Genomic DNA, 18018 nt, shown 5'->3' on the forward strand with positions numbered 1-18018 from the left:
TGATTGTGAAGGTATTTGGGGCTGGATTGGCCCAGGGTAGGGGCTGTGGGGCTTAGGGAAAGCCTGAGGAATCCTAATGACCCTATGGGATTGGAATCTTTGCATCCCAGAATTTCAGACTCTCCAGGAGGCGAAATATCTGGGTTTAAACTCAGTGCAGGGTGTGATTCAAAAGGCCAGGTCTACTGGGAGCGGCGGCGGTGGGGGGGGGTCTTGCACCTGCCATCCCTGGCCTTGTGGGGCCTCCTCCCCAGGGACACCCATCCCAGCACCCCAGGACACAGAGACAGTGAAGCAGCTGCAAATGAAGGGTCCTTTATTGTGGGAGTCACAGCAAACTCAAGGGCAGTCAGCAACCTGGTGGAGCGTGCCCCAGCCAGCTGACAGTGCAGGGGTGGGCTGGGTGCCATTCACGCCATTTCCTGTGTCCCTTGGCGTGTCCCTGGGGAGCCACCATCAGTCGGCAGATTCTGCATCAAACTTAAGGTCCTGAAGAACCTCGCTGATTGCTTCCATGGTTTTAATTACCCTACAAGAGCGGATCGGGACTATAAATAAAACCCAGATGGGGAGAATTAGCCGCCACTGCGCAGCTCCTAGGGGGCTGTGGCAAGCCCCGGGCCCTCCTGCCTACCACCAAAGTTCCAGTGGCCAAGAGGACCATTTGGATGCCAGGGAAGGAGGGGTGGTCTGTGGGTGAGGGTGGGCAGAGAGAAAAAGCCACCTTGGGTGGGTGCCATCCGAAGACTGTGCTGTGTCACAGAGCAGAGAGCCAGTGGGAGTGCACTCGTGTGTGCTGGAGGGGGGCCGGAGGCAGGAATGTGCAGGCCTGTGTCTGGTGGGCCTGGCAACCACGTCCAAGCTCAAAGTCCAGCCATGTGAGCGGGACTGGCATGTGTGAGGTGCCCAACTGTGTCCCGGAAATGCACGGCGAGTCTTGTGTGAAATTGCAAGGCGCGTGCCCTTGGGGGCAATGTGTGCTGTATGTCTGGGAGCCACCAGGTCAGGACTCCAGTGTGCATGCCCAGAGGGTTGTGTGCAGGTCCGGAGGGTCAACCCAGCATGACCGTGCCCGCGTGCCAGCCCTGGGGCACAGCTGGCTAGGGATGGGTGCCTGAAGGTGCACGTGCAAATCTACCACCACCAGCCCCCTGGGAAGGAGTGCTCACTTCATCTTCAGCTGGTGCATCTCCAGAGTGTTCTCCTGCCCAAACAGCTCTGGTGCCCCCATCAGCTGCAGCAGGGCCACCTGGTAAGGGCAACAGGGAAGCCATCACAGCCGGCAGAGGCCCTCCCCTGCCCTCCCACACTGATCAGGGAGGGAGACGCCGAAGCACCCAGAAAGGCAGCGATGACCCAGGGTCTCAAGGGGTGGTGCTTCGCACAGGAGGAGTCTGGGATTCAGTTTAAAGGGGCTCCTGAGGAGGACCGGGTGGGCAGGCCCCAGAGTGAGTGGGTGGTGCCACGCGGGTGTGGTCGCAGGAAGGCACGGTAGGGGAAGAGTGGAGAAGGCTCAGCCAAGAATTGGTGACACGGTTGGAGCAGGCAGGGCCTCATAGTCTCAAGGATGTGGCAGGGCGTTATAATCCCAGGGTGGAAGTAAGCCAAACACCTAGACTGGGATTGGGGTGTCCTAAAGCAGCGTGGCCTGGAAATCCCAGTTTGGAGGGTGATGTAGGCGTGGCTTCAGGTGGGCTGGGTCTGGGAGTATAGTGTGTCGGCCAGGATTGGCTGTAGGGGCAGAGTAGGCGGGGCCTTGGAACCCTAGAGGAGGAGCAGGCCCAGAACCTAGGCTGGGATAGAGCGTTACTCAAGAGGGGGCGTGCCGTGGAAATTCACACTCCAAATTGCAGGGAGCTGAGGGCCAGACCTGAGGCAACGGGAACAGCCAAAGGGGTAGGAGCGGAGTTGGGGGCGGGCCCTGGGCATCCCGGCAGAGCGCTGGGGCTGGGGGAGGGGCTGAGATGAAGTGGGCCTGTCCTGGGACTAAACAAAACTTGAACGACCCGGAGGAGGACTGGAGGGGTCAGGGCCAAAGAATCCCGAGTGAAACCTTAGTGGAGTTTTGAGGGGGGAAAGGAAGAAGTGGGGTCTGGGGCGCCGGGGGTGGGGTTGCGGCGGGGGCCGGATTCTGGCCTCTCCCCCATAAGGCTCACAACGGGCCGTGACAGACCAGGCGCTGTGTAGGGGGCAGGGGCTGGGGGTGGAGCCTCACCGTGGCCAGGCGAGTCTGCTCCAGCTGTTGCAGGCTGCGCACGTGGCTCGCGAGCAGCGGCTGCCCTCTGGGCCCGGCCAGCTCGGCCTCCACCGCTAGCACTTCTCGCGAGGCGGCCGCGAAGGCCTGGGTCACCTCGTGCACCGTGCTCCGGTAGCGCGGGAAGTCGTAGGGCGGGCCGCTTCGCAGGTACTGGAGGTGGCCTCTGCGGCAGGTGAGGGTCCTGAGGCTACGCCCTCAGGTTCTCGGGCCCTGCACCCGCACTGACCACCTGAAAGCCCCCAGGAAGTGTCCCTGGACCCCAGAGTGTGGAGGACGCTCTCTGACTCCCGCAGGGTAACCGGAGATGGGCCCACTCCTGCGCTTGGGGAAGGGCGAGACGCCACGTGCAGTGGTCCATCCGGCAGTGGGGCCGCACCCTGGGTCCCAGAGGGGGAAAGCAAAGGTCTGGTCCCCCAGCGAATCCCGCCCCACCTGTGACAACGCAGCGGCACGGGGATCCAGCTCCGCCCCCAGGCACACCCATCCCCGGAGCCGGCAGGGGCTGCACTCGGCGACCCCTACCCACCCCTGCGCCCGCACTTACTCCTCCAGCCGGCGGAAGGCCTGCGCGCGCTCAGCCTGCAACTGGTGGATGCGCTGCACCAGCGCCCGGATCGGGGCATCTTTCTACGGAGCGGGGGGCATGGCTGGGGCATGAAGCCGGCGCCCCCAAGCCTGCACCGCCCACCCCGCGCCTGTTCCTGCTCGAGCCCGGGCTCACCCAGGGCCACGCTGGCTCCTCGCGCTCCGGGACAACGGTAGCCACCGCAGTACCGGGCACCGAGGGGACGGCGGAGTCCGCCGCGGCCTCGGCAGTGATCATGACTGCGCAGCCCCGGCCCCGCCCAGGACTACCGTGCTCCGCTGCGCCAGGCGCCCCCTGCAGGCCCGGAGGTTTTCCGACCTCAGCCTGTGGCCAGCTAAAACGGAAACCTGAAGATCCGGAGCAAAGACGGGAGTCTTAGGCCTGACCTGCTTCACCCACCCTCCTGCTTGTTCCCGTCGAGCGTGAGCGCTTGCTTTCTATCGTGTTTGTCCACGATTGTAAGGCTTCGTATACAGCAAGGCCGACCCTCGGTTTGTATACATTTATCCCAACATTGACTTCATTTCAACCTCACATCCTGTCCCCACTCCAATAAAGAAAATAGAACCCGAGAGCTTGTATTTTGTCGTCCAAGGTAACATGGCTGTGACATGAGGATTTGAACAGAGGTTCAATACCGGAGAGCCCAAAAGGCTGGAATCTAGCTGTTTTAACAAACGTGGCAGGTACTACATGCACTCCTCAGAAATGACCTGAAGAGGGCCTGTGCAAAGGCCCTCAGAGTCTGGGGTAGGCACAAGGCCAACAGGGCCTCATTTTAAGTGCAAGGCAGGCCTGGGAGCTTTCTGCAGGGGAATACACTATGTAGTTGGAGCTTTGGGAAGCTTATTTCTCCAGGGATAAACGTAGGAAAGATCAGAAAGATGTTGGTAGCCTAGCCCTAGGGAGCAGGGGGGAGTTGACAGGGAGGACACCCATGGAAAATCAGACACCAGCCTTTAGCTGGCACCCCAGGTCTCAGCAGTACTACAGGATCACTGTCCTGGCCTGTCATCTGACACCAAGTCCAAATCACCCCGAGACAAAAGGATGGCCTTACCAGGGCCAGTCCAGGGCACTACAAAGCTCACCTGATTCTCAAGAGCATCGGCCCAAGTTTTATAAGCACCAAGGCTCACCCACCCCTCCAAGATTTGAGGTCATAGGTCTCAGGTGGGGCCCAGGTGCTCCTCATGTTCAGCAGAGGACAGAGGTTTTACACTAGGTGGGGTGTTTGTCTCCCCACCCACACCTTGACACCTTCAGGGCATGAAAGTCATCAAAGTGCCTAAGGAGGGCCCAACCAGTGACATAGCTGATCTGCAGGCCCACAAGAGCCTGGGCTGGGGTGGGGGTTCTTTATTCCCATTTATAGTTGACAAAATCCAGATGTGCAGGTTCACTAGGCTATGGAGCAGAGGGCCGAGACCACAGCACATTTTATAGACGAGATGACCAGAACTCAAAGGACACAGGACGTTCAAGGGCTAGGCAGACTCAAGTGAGAGGGAGTCCCTAAGGGAGAGGCCCACAACTCAAACAGCTCCTCGTTGGACAGACCAGCCACGCAGACACCAGTTACTGCTCCAGTCAATGAAAGGGAAACTTTATTGAGGCCCCAGGCCCTTGGGGCTCGGGCAGGAAGCTGCCCTGTGGACAAAGGAAGAGCCGGTGGAGGGGCCTTATTTGACCTTCTTTTTGGGGCGCAGGTTGTTGGTGTGGCCGCACTTCTTCTTGCGGCAGTTGACAGCACGGGGGTGCAGGCGAGCGTAACACCTGCACAAAGACGAGAGAGACCGGTGAGGGCACACCCCAACCCCTCCCCACCAGGACTGCCACCCAGCCCTCTGAGAGTACACACTTGCGGCAGATCATCTTGTCACAGTTGTATTTCTGGGCCAGCTGGCGGAGGGAAGGCTCAATGATGCCACCCCGGAGGCGAAGCACCAAGTGCAGGGTGGACTCTACAAGAGGGTTAAAGAGAGACAGTGACTGAGTCTAGCCCCAGCACCTCAGGTGCAGAGTAGGGTCCTCCAGACCAAAGCTCCTCACATGTGATGGGGTATTCTACACACAGATGGCCACACCGGCTCAGACCACCCCACAGAACCTCCATCTCACTTCCCACTAGCCCTTGGGGAGTCTGAGGCTAATATATGCCAACTATAGTGTGCATCACCGTTTCCTAACAGACAAGGCAATTTCTAAGTGGTGCAAAGATGATCTTTCCCCTTGCTGAGCAAAACAATTAAATCTAGTTGCTACAAAAAGTGACATCAAGGGGGTGCCTGGCTGGCTTAGTCAGTAGAACATATGACTCCTGATAATAAAATTTTTTATTTTTATTTACTTATTTTTTAGAAGATTTTATTTGTCAGAGAAAGAGCGAGCACAAGCAGGGGGAGCAGCAGGCAGAGGGAGAAGCAGATTTCCCACCAAGCAAGGAGCCTGATGGAGGGCTTGATCCCAACCCTGAGATCATGACCTGAGCCGAAGGCAGATGCTTAACTGACTGAGCCACCCAGAAGTTCCCAAAATCTTTCTTTTTAAAAAATTTTATTTATTTGGGGCGCTTGGGTGGCTCAGTCGTTAAGTGTCTGCCTTCAGCTCAGGTCATGATCCCAGGGTCCTGGGATTGAGCCCCGTATCAGACTTCTTGCTCAGTGGGGAGCCTGCTTCTCCCTCTGCCCCTCCCCCTGCCTGTGTTCTCTCTCTGTCAAATAAATAAATAAAATCTTTAAAAAAAAAATTTATTTATTTTAGAGAGATAGAGCACGAGCAGGGGAAAGGGCAGAAAGAATCCCAAGCAGATTCCCCGCTGAGCCAGATCTGGGGCTGGATCCTAGGACACTGAGCTCATGACCCCAGCTGAAATCAAGAGTCGGTCACTTAACCCACTGAGCCACCCAGGTGCCCCAAAATAAACTCTTTGGGGGGAAAAATGTGGCACCAATTTTCTTTACAGTAGTGATACAATTTCTCTTATCACCTTTTTTTTTTTAAAGATTTTATCATTTTAAAGATTTTATTTGTCAGAGAGAGATGAGACAAAAAGTGCACAAGCAGGGGGAATGGCAGGCGGAGGGAGAAGCAGGTTCCCAACTGAGAAAAGAGCCTGATGTGGGACTCAATCCCAGGACCCTGGGATCATGACCTAGGCTGAAAGCAGATGCTTAACTGACTGAGCCACCCAGGCATCCCTAAGATTTTATTTTTAAGTAGTATCTAGACCCGACAAGGGGCTTGAACTCACAACCCTGAGATCAAGAGTCCCATGCTTTACTGAATGAGCCAGCCAGATACCCTGGTTTTAGCGGATTTTTAAACAAAATAGTTTTAAAAGGGGCACCTGGGTGGCTCAGTCGTTTAGCATCTGCCTTCGGCTCAGGTCATGATCCCAGGGTCCTGGGATTGAGCCCTGCATCAGGCTCCCTGCTCTGCTAGAAGCCTGCTTCTCCCTCTCCCACCTCCCCTGCTTGTGTTCCCTCTCTCGCTGTTTCTGTCAAAATAAATAAAATCTTAAAAAAAAAAAAGTCTTAAAAAAAAAAAAAGGTAAGCAAGTAAGCAAGAACATGAGAAACCACTGCCACTTGGAAACCTAAGTTGAGACCGTAAGATCCTTCCCCCCAATAAAAACATTACTTCATAAAAGTAAAACTCATCAGCCCCATCTGATCCTCACCTTAAGACAGCCCCACCCCCCCCATTGCCAATGAGGCCATCAAAGCTTGATCCTTGGTCCTAGACCTCATGGGGCCCTGTCCAGCCACCCTACCCCCAGTACCTTTCTGGATATTATAGTCTGACAGAGTACGGCCATCTTCCAGCTGTTTGCCCGCAAAAATCAGACGCTGCTGGTCAGGCGGGATGCCTGGAGAGAAGAAAACTCAGTTACTGAGGCTCTGGCAAGCATATTACTGGCAGCTTCTCCTCTCCCCTTAAGGATGCTCTGGCATTACCCCCAATCTGTCAAAAGGGAAACTAAGGTAGAGAGAACAAGCTGCTTTCCCAAAATCACACAAGGAAGTACCGGCCAAGGCTGAGGTCTATACAAGCCCAGCACCCATCTTGCACGTGACAGTGGCTCCTCTGGGCTGGGGACTCCTGCGGGATAGCCTCTGGATTCAGCCCAACTCACCCTCCTTGTCTTGGATTTTGGCTTTGACATTCTCAATAGTGTCACTGGGCTCGACCTCGAGGGTGATGGTCTTGCCCGTCAGGGTCTTCACAAAGATCTGCATCTCTGCGTCTGCTGGAGGGTAGGGAGTAGGAATGGAAGGGTGAGAACTGCTGTCTGAGCAGCTTGAGCTCAGGGGCTGGCAAGCCTTGGCCCCGCCAGCCCTGTGCCAGCATCAACCACAACTACAGGCCCATCCCAGTGTCTGTTTCCTTCCATCCCTCTAAGCCTGCAGCCCAGACTTGTCCTATAATCAAGGATCATGCTTTCTCCACCTTACCCAGGGGCCCCTGCAGCAAAGTGTGCTTCACGGGAACAAGGACTGTGGTTAATGCTCCTTGGGCCCAGCAAATGAGATTAACTTTGATGATGGAATGAGAAGTACACGGCTGGGGTATTATTTTGCCAGACACATTTTCTCTGAGTGTGGTCTGGAGATCCTATCCTCCCTCCCCTACACCTCTGTAAGCCACATTTGCTCCACAAGCGACCCTTCCTGCAACCTGAGTGGGAATCCCATTTTAGTAGCCACCCCTCCAACACACTTTCCTCCCTTGCAGTTATCTCCAACTCCAAGCTCAGACAGCCAACACCCTGGCTTCCTTCCCAGTTTATACCCAAACTCGCCAGACCACGCTTCCTGCCTTTGCTCCAACCCATAAACAGTATCTGCCAACCACGTGCCAGATACTTGTTTACACATAATTCCATCGTCCCCCCCCCCAAAAAAAACCCCTAGAAGGTGGACGCTACTACTCTCTCCTTACGGATATATTAAAGAAGGCAAGTAGAAAATAACCTTGTAGGCAGAGAGGAACTTAATAATTCTAAGATGACTAGTGCACTACATGGCACGGAAAAAAGCTATACGCTTCATACCCCTCCTCCATTAAGGGGTTTGCCCAGCAAGACCACCCACGCCCCCAGGCCTCATGGGATAGCTTGAGCTGGCAGGGCACACAAGACCCTCTCCCAAAGTCCGGTTCGCATCCCGGGACCCAGTCCGGGCTCGGAAACCCGGCCCCACGCGCCCAACTCAGCCGACCCGGCCGCCCTGCGGAACCTGGCCCGCGCGGACCGATTTCGGACCGCCTCCTCCACTACCCGGACGCCCGCGGCCTCCCACAGCCTCCCGCCCGACCCCGACCTGGCGCGAATCCGCAAGGCCGCCGCCACCGAACCACTCGACCACCTCGTTGAAGAAAAAGAGGGCGGCGGAACCGGAAACCGCCGAGGTGCCGCCGAGAGCGCCTGCGCACCGAGCACGCTGCGCGCTTGCGTCACAATTCGCGCCGCGCGTTTTACCCCACCCCCGGCCCCGCCCTGCTGCCATGTTGGGTGCTGGCAAACGAAGCCGCGGCGCCTGTGGGCGAGCGGCGCCAGCCCTCTTCCGGGCTCGGGCAGCGTCCTCCAGGTCACGTGAGGGGACGGCTTCACCTTTCCAGGTGTTTCCACGTGTTGTCTGTGGGTTGGCCAAAAACTGATGGCACGTAGCAGCCTCTCGGGGAATGCTTGCTGACTAGAGATGAGACCATTTGTGCTAAAGCAAAGGAATGAAGCAGGGGGTCACTGGGTCCAGGACTCAGGGGCAGGACAGGGAAGGTAGGAAGCGGCGCAGGGGCTGGACGTGCGAGGCCCTCGGGAGCCACCTAACACCAGGAGTCAGTTATTTGAAAACTTTCTGGACTATATGCGTGGATGAATTTCAAGGCGGCGCTTACCAGGGCAGTGAGGGCAGGTGGAGCTGGCGCATTCACTCAAGAAAATGGGGTGCGACCCAGGGTGTTTGGGGCCAGGGAGGGCTTTTGTTAAGACTAAGGAGTCTTGTGGATGGCTAAAAAGTGCCGGGAGCGGTAAGGGTGAGGACTGAGAAGTTACCTATGGGTTTGGCAGTGTAGCTCTTTATGTCCTTGAACGCTCACCAGCGCCCCCAATTGACAGGCAAAAGCACACACTCTTGGGTCTAGGAAGATGCCTTTAATAACAATTTCTAAGTGCTTAGAAGATGAGGGAACTCTACACAGTGTCTACTGAGGAACGGGACCCAGCCTGGCTCCCTGGGGAGTCCATCCTGAGGCAGATCTGGAGATGAAGTTACTCATAGAGGTTAGGGAACAGTGTTGTGAGCTGTGGGAACAGCATGTGTGAGTACACAGGTGGTGATAGGAACTTGGGTTATTATGGTTGCTACCACTGGAGACTTCCGCGAAGAGCAGCCACATCTCTTTCTAGCTCAGTGGTGCCTGGCCGTCCATACCCCTCCTGTCTCACATCCTGCAGTTGTTCCCCTTATGGCCTAATGGGCCCAAGGATGGAAGGAAGCCACTGCTAAGCACACCCTTCCCTTTTTAGTAACAGAGTCTTTTTATTGATAACTTCCCAATAGCATCTGTAAACATCGGGTACAAAAATATTCCGCTTAACTCTGTTTTCCAAGGTGGCTCAGCTTGCTCCATGGAGGCCCTGGGAGAGGCCTGCTGGGCCTTCAAGGTTCACACCTCTGGTCAGAGAAACACAGGCCTTATCAGGCTTGCAGCTTGAGCCTTCTACAATTGTCTCAGAAACCTCCTTGAGATACCTATTGGAGACAGTATTCAATACTTTTGTTGGAAGAAGGGACAGGGAGACCAGAATTGGTAGGTGCAGGGATGGGCTGGGATGAACTCAGACAGTGCTGGTCCTCTTTGAGGAGGTCTCTACCGGGGCACTGGGGCAGGGGCAATCTGGCTCTGGTCTCTGGGAGCCTTTAGCAGACCTCAAGCTTGGCTCTGGAAAAGCTCCCTTACACCCAGCCCAACAACTCCAGCTGAGCTGGTCATCCCCTGGCCTGGCAGAGGGGTCTGCAGAAGACAGATGTTCTCAATGAGGAAGAAGTAGGAATGACAGACCCCCTAGGAATTCCACACCCCCAGAGGGAACCAGGTACCCCAGGGAGCCCTGGGTGACAGAACAGGGTGGCAAAGCTACTGATCTCCAGGCAGGGTTACCTGCTGCCACCTCAGACACCGGGGGAGTGCCACTGCCCTGAGACCCCTCGGGGCACCAGGGAGTACTGTTACTCGCCCGGTGTCTCCTCATCATCTGTCTGGCTTCGGCCATTGATGGCAGGGGAGCTGGACCCGACATGGGAGAGGTCCTCGAAGCCGGGGCTGAGGGAGGGTGAGACGGTGTCAGGGCTGGTGTCACAAGAGCCCGTGCTCTGTTCCGAGGTGGCAATGGTGGTTGTGGTGCTGGGTGGGATGGGGTCTTCATCCTCGTCCTCCAGGAGGGATGCCTCTGGGATGTCTGGGGGATGGAAGCCAGGAGTTGGCTTAGTCACCATGGGGGGCATTGTGATGAGAGAGTACCTGGGCCTATGACCCCTGACCGCTCCCCTGCCACCCCACAGGGCATAATGTGGCCCATTTTACAAAGGAGGAAACTGAGCCCAGGAAGGTGAGAGGTTTTCCTTCAAGGTACAGCCAGGACCTGGCTTTGCTGGGGTCAAGCCAACCTGGGCCCTTGGGGTGAGGCTGAGCCTGGCTCTCCCCTCTTAACTGTGTTGCTGGGGCCAGGCCTCTCACCACCCTTGCCTCAGCATTCTGCTCTATAGACCAGACCTGATGACAGCATTGCCTTGTTTTTTTTTTTTTTTTAAAGTAAGCTCTATACCCAACGTGGGGCTTGAATTCACAGTCCCAAGATCAAGAGTTACATGCTGTACTGACTGAGTTGGCCAAGCGCCCCGACAGCATTGCCTTTGTGCCTATGGTTGTTAGCAGCCTTGGGCTGGGGAGATGTTGGCCCATTTGGCAGAGGGGGCAAACTGAGGCTCAGCATGGGGGATGCTGCACTTCCTCTGAGAAGTCACTGCTCCTTTGGGCTACAGTTTCCCCCTATATGAAATGGGATACTCACAGCCCCCACTTCATGGGTGGTTATAGGTAGAGCCTGGCTCATAGGGCTATGTTACATCCACTTGGGCAAGGACTGTCATCGTTCTTACCCACATTCCCCTGTGTAACCTCCCCCCAGGGAGGGGATCCTGGTCCCAGCACTTGCTCTACAGGTTGCCAAGACAAGCCAAGCACTCCCGCCCTGCTCCCTGCACCAGATCTCTCTAGATCTACTGCCCACCAGGGCCTGGCTCAGGGTCACCCAGCCCTGGGGTGAGGGTACTGACGTCCGCGGGTGCAGAGGCCAGATGTGGGGCACAGGAGCCCTGGGTGACACTTACGGCTGAAGGCCTCCGGGTGCTGCCTGGCCAGCTTCCCTTTCAGCGTCCTGCAGGGGAAGGGAAGGCATACAGGGCTGAACCTGCCAAGCAGACAGGCTGAGCCCAGTGCACGCCAGGAACCCTTGCTGCCAGCTCCAAGTGGGTGGGGGATGGGAATTCCCCGCACACACATACTGCTTGTCACTCTCTGCTCCCGGGCTGGAGGGTGTCCCATGTGCTCAGCCCGGCAGGCCTCTCACTCCTAGGGCAGATGGCAGCCACCCAGCTCTCACAGAGCTTGTGTGTGTCCTCAGTGCTGAGTCTGGCTGGGCCTTCGACCTGCCATGCCCTTCTTAGGTCTAACCCTCCTCTGCCCAGATAACCTTCTAGGAAGCTTCCTCACCACCTCCTCAGCAGTCACTCCTCTGGGTGACTTGTCCCAGCCTGTCCCCCATTGGCAGGATGAGAGTGTCTGTGTGGGAGCCAGGAGTGGCTAGCCACACACCAGACACTGAGTACTTGCACACGTTAAACTGATGTTCACAGAGAAAGGCCTGCTTCATTTTTATGCAGGTGTTTTTCCTTTTTTTCCCCAAAGTCATGAAGTCATGTTTACAAGGAATGATAAAGGGGTCTTTGGGGTGGAGTCTCATCCTTGACTATGGCCAATCAGTACCCCCAGAAGTACCACCACTGCTGGGTCCCCGCCCCCAGGGCAACGGGGCAGAAGCAACTATCTTCTTCCTGGGTGACACAGATACACACAAAGGGTGCCAGTGCTTGGGGTTCCTGCTCACCCCCAACACCACGCCTGGGCAACCAGCCTGATGAGACGCCCCAGAAAAGACGTGCTTTTATAAAGGATTGAATTGGTCTGTCTCATGATTTCTGCTCCTGAGTCTGCCAGTGGGTACGGCTGCCCCCCCAGGGCCAAGGAAGTGGCTCTGTCAGCGGGAACGACAGTTGCCGCTCTGGCTCGCTGTGGCCCAGGCACGTGGCCATGGTCGGTAGCCATGGCACTGATGCAGGCTCTGGGTGCCGCATGGAGCGTTCTGCATGCTCGGGGACTTGAGCACCATTTTTCTCTGTCCTCACAGGAAACAGCTCAGAAGGGACCCCCAAAACCCAGCAATCTCATATGCCTCCTCATGGGTTGGGGACTGGAGGACCAGAGGCTTGCCTTTCCCGGGCTGCACTTGCCTGCCTTTTGCATTATGCATCTGGTGCTGTGTTGCATTTTTGGATAGATAAATAAAACGGAAATTCAGAAACTTCAAGATTTTTCATCCCAAAGTTCGGATCTTCTCAGATGCTAAGTGAGTGCTGAAGCCTCATAAAACAAATGAGCTGAATCTCCCCATTGCTCTGTTATGCGGAGTGGATGGTCCTTATTGAAGAGGGGAGGAACCTGAGGCTCAGAGGGGTAGGCAGAAGCTGGAGGGGCTGAGGACCCACCTGATCCTGCGGAAGATGCTGTCCAGGTCCCGCTTCATCTCCACCAGGGTCCTCGTGTGGTGCAGGAAGCGCTCGCTCATTTGCTGCAGGCGGGCACTCGACAGGTTATTGAAATTCAGCAGCATCTCATTGGTCTTCTCAAACCGGTCCAGCCTGGCAGCAGACAAAAGGCACCAGCCCTACAAACCATGCACTACAAGATGGCCATGCCCTACAAACTAATCACGCTAAGCCCCTTCCTCTTCCATGACCTTTGCATATGTTGTTCCCTTGCACTGCAGAACTCTACCTGCTGTTTGGGCCATCTAGCAAACTCCTATTCAACCTTCAAAACCCTACCCAAGTAGCCTTTACTCCCTCCCTCAAGCAGACTCTGAATCCCCTGACTCTCTAGACCCAGGTTATTCCTCTGGACCAGCCCTGACACCATGGGGCCAGGAAGGTCTGTGTCTGGTTTTGTCTCCCCTCACTGTGGGAGTTCACCAGGCCAGGCCTAAATCTGACCCAGATAAACCCAGCACCCCCATCACAGGATAAGAAATGGAAGGGTTTCAGGTCTGTGCTGTGTCATAAATGGAAGGAAGAGCTTTGTCTTAAATACACAAAAATAAAGCCACAGGAGGCTGGGCTTCCACCCCAAGATTGTGTAAGATTTTCTTCCCCACAGAGCAGGCTGGAATTAGGGTGAGGCTGTGGTGGTTACAGTGCCAAGCCCCAAGGAGGGCAAAGGCTGTTGACGGCCCCTCCAAAAGACCACGGGTACTCTGCAGACAGCCTAGGCTCTGAGAGACCAGGCTCCTAACGGAGACCAGCTCACTGGCTTCCTTAAATCCCCTCCTACAGTCTCCTCCTATTCCAACTCCTCACCCCAGGCCCTGGGATAGGAGCTGCTGCAGCCCCTGCCAAGCCATCCGCAGCTGCAAAACCACCCCAAAGCCCTGCTTCCTGTGCCAAGGCCTCGCCTCCAGACCAGGAAGGAATTTACTCTGGAGCCAGCCAGCAGATTTGCTCATTTCCTTCATTTTATCACCAGTGTGGGCCCAGGGTAAGGGCGGGCAGGGCAAGAATGCTGGCCAGCGGGTGGATTCCTTCCCACGCCCGGGGCCCACAGCCCTTGGCCACCACTCACATGTTCTTCTGAGCCAGGATGATAGCGTTGACGTCATCTGTGTTCACCATGCTCAGGATGCGGCTGCAGAAGACCCTCGAGGCCGAGTCCGGGGGGTCCATCTCTTCCTCCTCCTCCGCTGCCTGCAACAGGCAGGCAGGGAGTCTTCAGTCTACACCAGGCAGTGGGGTAGGTGGGGCAGAAAGGAGGGGCTGGGAACCCCGGGCCCCATGACCATAAGTCAGTCATACTACCTGAGCCTCAGCTTTGTCATCCTGAGAATTCAGGGGTGTTGGGAGGGCGTATTTGTAAACTGCATCCAAGCACATCAGAATCCCAGCACCCACCCACCTCTGTGGCCCCCAGTCTCCATGGGCCCAAGTCCCCATGGCCACCTTCCACCTGCACAGATCTACCAGCCGCCACCCACATCCCCCTAACTTTGCTCATCCCACCATAGAGCTTTTGCACCTGCTGTCCCCACATGCATGACTGCCCTCTCAAATCATCACCACCTCCACTATCTTCTCTCCCAGGAGGTCTTCAATGACTACCCCCTACACCAGTCACTTTTAGCACTTTGTCTTACTGCTTCATTGGCTCATCCTTTCTTGAAATTACCTTAGTTATCAGTTGACCTTTTTTTTTTTTTAGGTTTATTTATCTTAGAGAGTGTGCGTGCACACACACAAGCGGTGGGGAGGGGCGGAGAGAGAGGGAGAGGGAGAGAATCTCCAGCAGACTCCCTGCTGAGTGCAGAGCCTGACCCCGGGCTCGATCCCATGACCCCAAGATCATGACCTGAACTGAAACCAAGAGTTGAACCTTAACTGACTGAGCCACCCAGGCGCCCCATCAGTTGACCTTTTTGCCTGTAACTCCCAAAGCAATGTCAGCTCCAAGAGAACAGAAGCATGTCTCTGCCTCCAGAGCCCAGCCCAGAACTTGGCTCACAGCAAGGGATCACCAGAACTTAGCTTGGTGGCTCTCAAACTCAGCTCTGACAATACTCTTATTAGCCAATTAAAGCCAAAAATTTCAGTCAGGCTGTGGGCCCCCGCAACCTAGATGGCTCTGTGGCTAGACAGATGACCATCATGGTGGGTGGGGGCCTCCTGGACCATGCCAGGGCAGGAGGGGGCCACAGGTTCAGCACTCACCCTCCGGGAGGTAGGAGGGGGGCAGTGTCAGGCAAAACCCGGAATCTTGACATAGCTTGGCTCTGAGGTCCACATATTTAACTGCCAATAGAAAGGCCCAGTTGCAATTGGTTGAGATTCACATGCAGGACCAGGAAGGGCTTTCAGAGCCCACTTGATCCACCCTCCTCTTTATTGAGTGGTTTGGTAGCATACACTTACTGTATGCTACCAAACCACTAAGCTTCATACACTGAGAACTGTTATCCTTAATTACGTATTAGGAAACTGAGACTCAGAAACTGAGGAGCTGGACCATTGCCACATAGCCAGTATACCTGAGTCACAACTCAAATGCCCACAGTCTACAGGATCCACAAAGCTGTGAATCTGAACAGATGTTCAGTGCCCACCTATGCCAGGACAGCTGCTTCTTACAGCAACTGACTTCTGCCAGACTTCTGAATTTTTCCAGGAAAAAAACACAGAAATTTGGATGGATGTGTGCGTGTGTACGTGTGTGTGTGAGAAATCGCCTCATTTACAAATGGCAGCTAATATTTTTCTCCCCAAAAAGCATGGAGGCCAAAAGTCATTTGCAGCCCCTACGTGCCTTCTGGAAATAAACTACCACACCTGGTGAAGTTCCCCCCACCCAATCACCACATGTTTACTGAATTCCTACTATGTGCCAGGTACCAACACCCACAGTATCCACATTTCCAAAGAAGTGTGATCATATATAAAGAGGATACTTGGGCTCAAAGGGCAGACTCTTCTGGCAGGCACAAGATTTGGACCTGTGGAAAACGGTTCTGCTTCAAAGTAGGGCTCTTTCCGTCTCTGGCTCCCAGATGTGAGGGCTGAGGGATTCAAGGCACACTCTCCATCCAGCTGCCTTTCTCAGGAAGACTTCCCTAACAGCTAGTCTGGCCCACATACAAGGTGGAAATAACCCCCTGCTCCAAATATATTTATGAGGGAAACACGCAGAGAGGGAGGCTGTGTGATCTTGGGAGAGTCCCCTCGCCTCCCTGAATGTTTTCTCATCCAGAAAATGAGAATAACAAAGAATCAGAATCTCACAGCGCTATCTGTGGGGACTGAAACCAACAGTGATAAAGGAGCTGGGCTCGGAGCAGGCTGTTTCTCCAGGGGTAGTATGAAGTCCTAGGGCGGGGCCTGGGAACCAGCATTTTAGCAAGGGGCTCCCTGGTACTTCCAAGAACAAGAGCAAACACTTGTACAGCACTTCATTTAATCCCCAGTCATCCCTATGAGGCAAACACTATCATCTCCAAGGGCAACTAAGGCTCACAGGGGCGGACTCCGTTACCCAAGGTCACACGGCAAGGCGGAGGCGCCATGATTACACCCAGTTATTTACACAGAAATTAATTTGGCGGCCTAAGCTCAGCAAAACCCGCGAGTGAGGTAGGACTCGCATACCCCCTCACGCCCTGCCCCTGCAAAGCGGGGAAACTGAGGCCCAAAGAGGGCAATGCCTGGTTCCGGGTGACACTGCACAGCCTGAACACAGGCGGCCCCAGCTCCCGCGCCCCGGATCCGGAACCGGCCCGTAGCGCCACCGGCGAATACATTGCGCAGTCGGGGAAACTGAGGCCTGGACGCAGGAGTGGTGCCCAGATGTGGCCAGCGGCGCGTCCCACCCCGCGACAGCCCGGGGGCCGCGCCCGACCCGGCCCGGCTCCCCAGCGGCCCCGGCGTCCCCAGCCCCACCCCTAACTCTGCCCCGGCGTCGGTGGCAGCAGCACCTGCACATCTGGCGGCCTTGCTCGCGTTTCCGGGATGGCGCCCGCGCCGCCACGACGTCACCACGCACCATACGTGCGACCCCGCGTGTAGGCGACGTGCACGGGGCCGATGTGCGTGCTAGGAGGCGCGGCAGGAAGGGGTGGGGCTTGGGTGCTGCTACCGTTCGCCAGTGCGTCACAACGAATAGCCAATCAAGCAGTCCCTCTCGCGCCTGCGTGATTTCTAAGGCCCGAGATGCACCACAGCCCGGAAGGGGGCGGGGGACTCTAAAAGACGTCCTACTTAGTGGATGGTAAGACTGAGGTTCAACAGGGGCAGGTACTCCCTCAAGGTCATGCAGTGCTCAAGTGGCCTATGGTTGACCCAGAGCCAGACATTCTGTTTTGTAGGTTGGGAATCAGATTCATCCAGTTCAAAAATCCCTGCTTCACTTTTGGTGACCTTTCTCTGGTCCAGGATCCCATCCAGGAAGGATCCCGTGTTACGTTTAGTCATGTACCTTTAGTCTCCACTTGGTGACAGTTCCTCAGTCTTTCCTAATCTTTTATGACTTTAATACTTTTGAAGATCAGTGCTGGTTTTGTAGACTACTCATCAATATGGGTTTGTCCAATGTTTCCTCATGATTAGACTGAAGTTTCTCCCTTTTGGCAGAAATCCCACAGAAGTGATGTTATGGCCTTCTCAATACGTCATATCTGGAGTCACAGGATACTGATGTGTCTCATTATTGGTGATGTTGACTTTGGTTACTTGCTTAAGGAAGTGTCTGCCAGTTTCTCAACTGTTAAGTTCCCCTTTTCCCCTTTGCAATAAGTATTTTATGGGGAGATACCTTAAGAGACCATGCATATACCCTAGCTTTTTTAAAAAAGTTATTTTTTTAAAAGATTTTATTTATTTATTTGACAGAGAGATAGAGCCAGAGAGCACAAGCGGGGTGGGGGGGGGGGGAGGGTGAGATGGCAGAGGGAAAGGAGAAGCAGGCTCCCTGCAAGGAGCCTGATGTGGGGCTCCATCCCAGGATTCTGGGATCATGACCAAAGCCAAAGGCAGACCCTTAATTGACTGAGCCACCCAGGCGCCCTGCTTTTTTTTTTAAACATATTTTCACTCACTAGTTTTAGCATCCATCCACTGCTCTTGCCAGCAAAAATTACTATGGTGATTTTCTGTTAATTAGTTATTAATTGGAATTCTATTGTAAAGAGCTGTCCATTCTTCTCTAGTTACGCATTTATTCAAGTATTTATATCACTATGAACTCATGAGCATTTATTTTGTGGGTTACAATAATTTCTTTTTTTTTATGTAGGCTTCATGCC

General features: G+C 55.0%; 3 protein-coding genes across 5 annotated transcripts; all 3 read right to left on the reverse strand.

Annotated features, from left to right (window-relative positions):
- Positions 1-299: 299 nt before the first annotated feature.
- On the reverse strand, positions 300-3106 carry REX1BD (required for excision 1-B domain containing). The gene is made up of 5 exons (XM_028086983.2): positions 2979-3106; positions 2802-2884; positions 2216-2420; positions 1170-1249; positions 300-529 (listed from the first exon to the last, which is right to left on the reverse strand). The coding sequence occupies exons 1-5, from the start codon at positions 3078-3080 to the stop codon at positions 457-459; spliced, it is 543 nt and encodes a 180-aa protein (XP_027942784.2). The 5' UTR covers positions 3081-3106; the 3' UTR covers positions 300-456.
- Positions 3107-4421: 1315 nt separating this feature from the next.
- On the reverse strand, positions 4422-8278 carry UBA52 (ubiquitin A-52 residue ribosomal protein fusion product 1). 2 transcript variants are annotated; one of them, XM_028087091.2, is made up of 5 exons: positions 8168-8278; positions 6982-7095; positions 6628-6714; positions 4705-4807; positions 4422-4619 (listed from the first exon to the last, which is right to left on the reverse strand). In XM_028087091.2, exons 2-5 carry the CDS (start codon positions 7082-7084, stop codon positions 4526-4528), a joined length of 387 nt encoding a protein of 128 aa, XP_027942892.1. In that variant the 5' UTR covers positions 7085-7095; positions 8168-8278; the 3' UTR covers positions 4422-4525. The 2 variants fall into 2 exon arrangements, with proteins under 2 accessions (XP_027942892.1, XP_027942891.1); XM_028087090.1 differs by having other exon boundaries at positions 6982-7092; positions 8168-8252.
- Positions 8279-9360: 1082 nt separating this feature from the next.
- Positions 9361-16801, reverse strand: KXD1 (KxDL motif containing 1). 2 transcript variants are annotated; one of them, XR_003606677.2, is made up of 6 exons: positions 16693-16801; positions 13800-13921; positions 12671-12823; positions 11237-11283; positions 10008-10305; positions 9361-9598 (listed from the first exon to the last, which is right to left on the reverse strand). XR_003606677.2 is itself a non-coding variant. In XM_028087092.2 (5 exons), exons 2-5 carry the CDS (start codon positions 13898-13900, stop codon positions 10076-10078), a joined length of 531 nt encoding a protein of 176 aa, XP_027942893.1. In that variant the 5' UTR covers positions 13901-13921; positions 16693-16801; the 3' UTR covers positions 9788-10075. The 2 variants fall into 2 exon arrangements, 1 of the variants encoding a protein (XP_027942893.1); XM_028087092.2 differs by lacking the exon at positions 9361-9598 and having other exon boundaries at positions 9788-10305.
- Between the last annotated feature and the right edge of the window lie 1217 nt (positions 16802-18018).

The sequence above is a fragment of the Eumetopias jubatus genome, unplaced genomic scaffold (assembly GCF_037043125.1).
Source record: "Eumetopias jubatus isolate StellerSeaLion01/CBP00866 unplaced genomic scaffold, mEumJub1_p1.0 scaffold_1, whole genome shotgun sequence".
In the NCBI taxonomy this organism is placed as follows: Eukaryota; Metazoa; Chordata; class Mammalia; order Carnivora; family Otariidae; genus Eumetopias; species Eumetopias jubatus.

What these genes read in the sequence shown, in the direction of transcription:
- UBA52 (XM_028087091.2), bottom strand. Translation starts at nt 7,084, where the DNA reads ATGCAGATCTTTGTGAAGACCCTGACGGGCAAGACCATCACCCTCGAG. An exon ending in CAAAATCCAAGACAAGGAGG is followed by an intron (nt 6,715 to 6,981) that starts GTGAGTTGGGCT and finishes TCTTCTCTCCAG; the next exon opens with GCATCCCGCCTGACCAGCAG. An exon ending in GACAAGATGATCTGCCGCAA is followed by an intron (nt 4,620 to 4,704) that starts GTGTGTACTCTC and finishes GTCTTTGTGCAG; the next exon opens with GTGTTACGCTCGCCTGCACC.
- KXD1 (XM_028087092.2), bottom strand. Translation starts at nt 13,900, where the DNA reads ATGGACCCCCCGGACTCGGCCTCGAGGGTCTTCTGCAGCCGCATCCTG. An exon ending in AGCATCTTCCGCAGGATCAG is followed by an intron (nt 11,284 to 12,670) that starts GTGGGTCCTCAG and finishes CTTCCCCTGCAG; the next exon opens with GACGCTGAAAGGGAAGCTGG. An exon ending in GCACCCGGAGGCCTTCAGCC is followed by an intron (nt 10,306 to 11,236) that starts GTAAGTGTCACC and finishes TCCATCCCCCAG; the next exon opens with ACATCCCAGAGGCATCCCTC.
- REX1BD (XM_028086983.2), bottom strand. Translation starts at nt 3,080, where the DNA reads ATGATCACTGCCGAGGCCGCGGCGGACTCCGCCGTCCCCTCGGTGCCC. An exon ending in GCCTTCCGCCGGCTGGAGGA is followed by an intron (nt 2,421 to 2,801) that starts GTAAGTGCGGGC and finishes CACCTGCCGCAG; the next exon opens with AGGCCACCTCCAGTACCTGC. An exon ending in AGCAGACTCGCCTGGCCACG is followed by an intron (nt 1,250 to 2,215) that starts GTGAGGCTCCAC and finishes TGCCCTTACCAG; the next exon opens with GTGGCCCTGCTGCAGCTGAT.